The sequence below is a fragment of the Eucalyptus grandis genome, chromosome 7 (genome assembly GCF_016545825.1).
Source record: "Eucalyptus grandis isolate ANBG69807.140 chromosome 7, ASM1654582v1, whole genome shotgun sequence".
NCBI lineage: Eukaryota > Viridiplantae > Streptophyta > Magnoliopsida > Myrtales > Myrtaceae > Eucalyptus > Eucalyptus grandis.
Window position 1 is genome coordinate 42,888,288 of NC_052618.1, and position 3,965 is coordinate 42,892,252.

At 37.5% G+C, this 3,965-nt stretch overlaps 1 protein-coding gene across 1 annotated transcript; it reads left to right on the forward strand.

Annotated features, from left to right (window-relative positions):
* The first annotated feature begins 1,329 nt into the window (after window positions 1-1,329).
* Window positions 1,330-1,809, forward strand: LOC120296158. Its single transcript, XM_039317826.1, has one exon. The coding sequence runs from the start codon at window positions 1,330-1,332 to the stop codon at window positions 1,807-1,809; it is 480 nt and encodes a 159-aa protein (XP_039173760.1).
* Window positions 1,810-3,965: the final 2,156 nt, after the last annotated feature.

Genomic DNA, 3,965 nt, shown 5'->3' on the forward strand with positions numbered 1-3,965 from the left:
ACTTCAAATTCGGTCTTAGCTAAAACAGCAAAATACCTTGGGATCCCGTCGGACCTGGGCAAATCTAAACGAGATATGTTTGCTTGGATACTACGGAAAGTCAATGCTAAGTTAGATGGATGGAAAGAGAGTATAATTTCTAAGGGTGGTAAAGAAGTTCTTATTAAAAGCGTTGTGCAGGCGATACCTCAATTTGCTATGTAAATCCATTGAAAAAAAGATAGCAAGATTTTGGTGGCAAAATGATAGCAGAAAATCTGGAATCCATTGGAAAAGTGGGAAGTTTTAAAGACTGGAAAACAGATGGGTGGTCCAGGGTTTCGGGACCTTGTGGCTTTTAATAAAGCCATGTTGGGTAAATAGGCTTGGCGTCTCCTAAATCAGCCTACTTCATTATGGGCTAATCTGTTCAAAGGTCCGTATTTTCATTCAGGGGATTTCCTAACAGCCCCAAAAGGGACTCGATCTTCCTGGGGTTGGCAGAGTATCATTGCGGGGATTCTATCTTACCTTCGATTCGATGGTCGTGGGCAATGGATCTAGCATCCGAATTAGAGAAGACCGGTGGCTACCTAACGGCAAAATAGGAGGATCTGCTGCTAAACAGGAACCTCAAAAGGTATCTAAGCTGATTGATTCTAATACTCACCTATGGAATCTCAGTTTACTGAATCATTTGTTTGATAGTAATACCATCGCAAAAATTATCAAGATTCCTATTAGACCTAGCTTTGCATTTGACAAAATTATTTGGCCTTGTACATCTCAAGGAAATTATCTTTGTTAAAAGTGTTTATTGTTCTTAGCCGGGTTAGTCTCTGCAATCCTATATTTAAGCCATCTTCCTCTTATTAGCCACCTGACCTCTTATGGAGGAAAATATGGAAACTCCAAATACCTCCCAAAGTTAAAATTTTCATTTGGTCGTTATGTCAAAATGCCCTCCCCACTAGGGATAACCTTTTTCGACGAAAACTCTGCCCCGATCCCATATGCACCCTATGTTCAACTCAACAACCCGAAACATCAGAGCACCTATTTTTATTATGTCCTTGGACTTCCCACGTCTGGTCCCACCCCCAAATCAGCTATCACATTCAACTAGCAGAAATTACATGATCGAAGACTGGCTAGCTACCATACTTCTATTAAACAACAGTTACCTGGATTTGAGCTCATCGCCACACTACTGTGGAATATCTGGAAGTCCTGCAATAGGTTTTTCTTTCGCCATCAAACTCTTGCTCCATCCTACGTAATAGCTGAAGCTCAAAGTCAGGCCCACACTGCTGTCATATCTTACGCTCGTAGATCGACATCTCCCGAGATATGGATAGCTTATGGCATCCGCCTAATCCCGGAGTTCTGAAGATGAATGTTGATGGGGCTTTCAAGCCAAGTAGTGATAAAGGATCAGTCGCCTTCATTTGTCGAGATCATAAAGGATATATCGTTGAAGGAATTACAAAGACCATACCTGCGTCTTCTGCTTTGCAGGTGGAGGCTCAAGCACTGTGTTTCGCCCTCAACCATTTGATCAACTCAAACCGGACCTCCAACCCCATTATCATCGAATCAGACTACCTTGTTTTGGTGGAAGCGGTGAAAGATCCCCATCTGTCGCCATGGGAGGTTCGCCCCTTCCTCGCCGAAGCTACTGTCCTTCTCCCTCGTCTCGTCAAGTCGCGGATTAGGTTTTGCCGTAGAACAGCCAATGCTGCCCCAGATTGGGCTGCTAAGGCCCATGACAATGGTCTTTTGAAGTCTTCTTGGGCTTCCTTTCCCCGTCTCCTTTGCACGATATTTTAGCCTTTGATGTTTTCATCCTGGTTGTAATGCTACTTTTATCTAATATATAACCAGTTTTTGACCAAAATATATACTCCACAATAGTCAAGTGAGCCAACAATTTTAGTACTAAAGGCGTGTTTATTTAATTGAAAATCTCATTATAAAAGAAAGTAATTTCCAAGAAAATCACTTTCAAGAAAATGGTTTGTTTTTATTTGTTAAGTGATTTCTGAAAGCGATTTCCTTCTTGCTAAAAAGGAAAGTCATTTTTTCCCAAATCTAAACCTGTTACTTTCAATCTATGGAAAACATTTCTGTAAATCAATTAGTTTTTTTGTCATTTAAACACAAGAAAATCATAAAATAATTTCTAGAAAACTGTTTCTTTCAAATAAATGGAGTCTAAAGTAGATATCAACATTTTCAACACTTCCTTATAGACTAGCAAACCAGTTCAATCATGGCTACCTTCATTCTTGTGATAATATACTTTATGTTGTCAACCGGTGACACGTGTTATGCATACCTACATATTTAGTCTTTTTGTAATACATAATATCAATTGTCATGCATAATAGAGTCAATTTTTAGACATTAACGTTTTCTCATTCTTGTAAAATTAATTTAGCTATTTATTGCTCGAGATTATGATATTTTTAGATGGGATGTTCATAATTATACGAATAATTTTTTTTTTTAAAGTTACCCTTGAAATTTTCTCATTATACTAGTTGTTATCAATAAAAAATGCTCTAGACTCATTAAATTTGATTGCACTTAATGAGCAAAAGGCACTTTTATTATCATATATCACCAAGAAATTTTTATGCAGCACTTCTACTTTTCTCTTTAAAAAGCTCTTCAACTTTTATTTGGGACAGAAAAGAATCATTTTATCCAATATAAATGCGTTCAATGTGCAAAAATCATTTTTAGTATAATATGCTAGATTTTAAAGGTCTTTCAAGAATTTAACAGAAAAGCTTTAACGAGTTTTCTAACTAAAATTACACTATTAATAATGTCTTTTAGTTTTTTTTGTTTCACAAATTTAAAAAGAAAAAGAAAAGATCAAAGCAGGTTTCTTCTCTCTTGATCGACAAGGCTGGCAAGACATTTTTCCTTGATCTGGAAATGTTGAATCTTTTCCCTTTAAGATAATAACAACTTTATAGCATGAATCTCCATTGAAAAATTTTTGGAAGAAGAACTAAATGAACCACATGATTTATATTTCCATTGATGTAGATGAAAGTTATGTGTCTGAAAACTTTGACCAAAATGCAAGACTCACACGATAACATCCCAACTCATGTGATCCCACAACTTGCTTTAATTAGTAGAGAGTATCTTATCTAAATTCCAAATTGTTTTGTCATGCTCATGCTTGCTCATTCTACTCCTCCTATTTCTCGGTTTCGAAGTTCAAATTACAGGATTTAACCCAAAATCACTTGAAAATTTAGGTGTATATATCCATTGCATTTGTTCACTTTTATAATCGAATGCAACTAATTTACATAGTTGATCTTGTTGTGAGAGCATCGGCAAGAGTGGTGGGGGAACGGAGGATTTTGCAGGAAACGTTTCAAGACCAGCCAAATAATCGACTTTACCATCTCTGCTCACATGAATCAAATACTGCATCGGGTGCCCCCTCATTCCCTTGGGAATATGTTGATTTTATTTATATAAAACCCTCCAACTCCGTTTGGCTATTTCGTTCACCCTCTTCACGCATTTAATGCTTTGAGGTTCCCTAAAGCTGTCCTCTAATACAATTGCTCCGCCCCGAGAGACATCCTCTAGCCGTAATCATGCATAGCATAACTTAACATGATAAGTAACAAACTTGGTTTTACATATACATACGTACATATATATATATAAATTTCGCTGCACTCGCGTAGGTATTCGATTGGTTGATGCTAAAAAGGCTAATATGAGGATTAATGCAGCGGCCACATGTGTTTTGCTCTGAAATTGGGAACTGGAACAATTATTATCCATTTCAAATTGTTGGAACCAGGTAGACCCGTTAAACGGGTGGGTCGGGTCGGGTCGGGTCGGGTCATAAATGATCCGACCCAAATCGACCCATTTAACCCATTCATGACTCATTTATTACAGTGCAAATTTTTTTACCCATACTCAACCCGACCTATACTCGACTA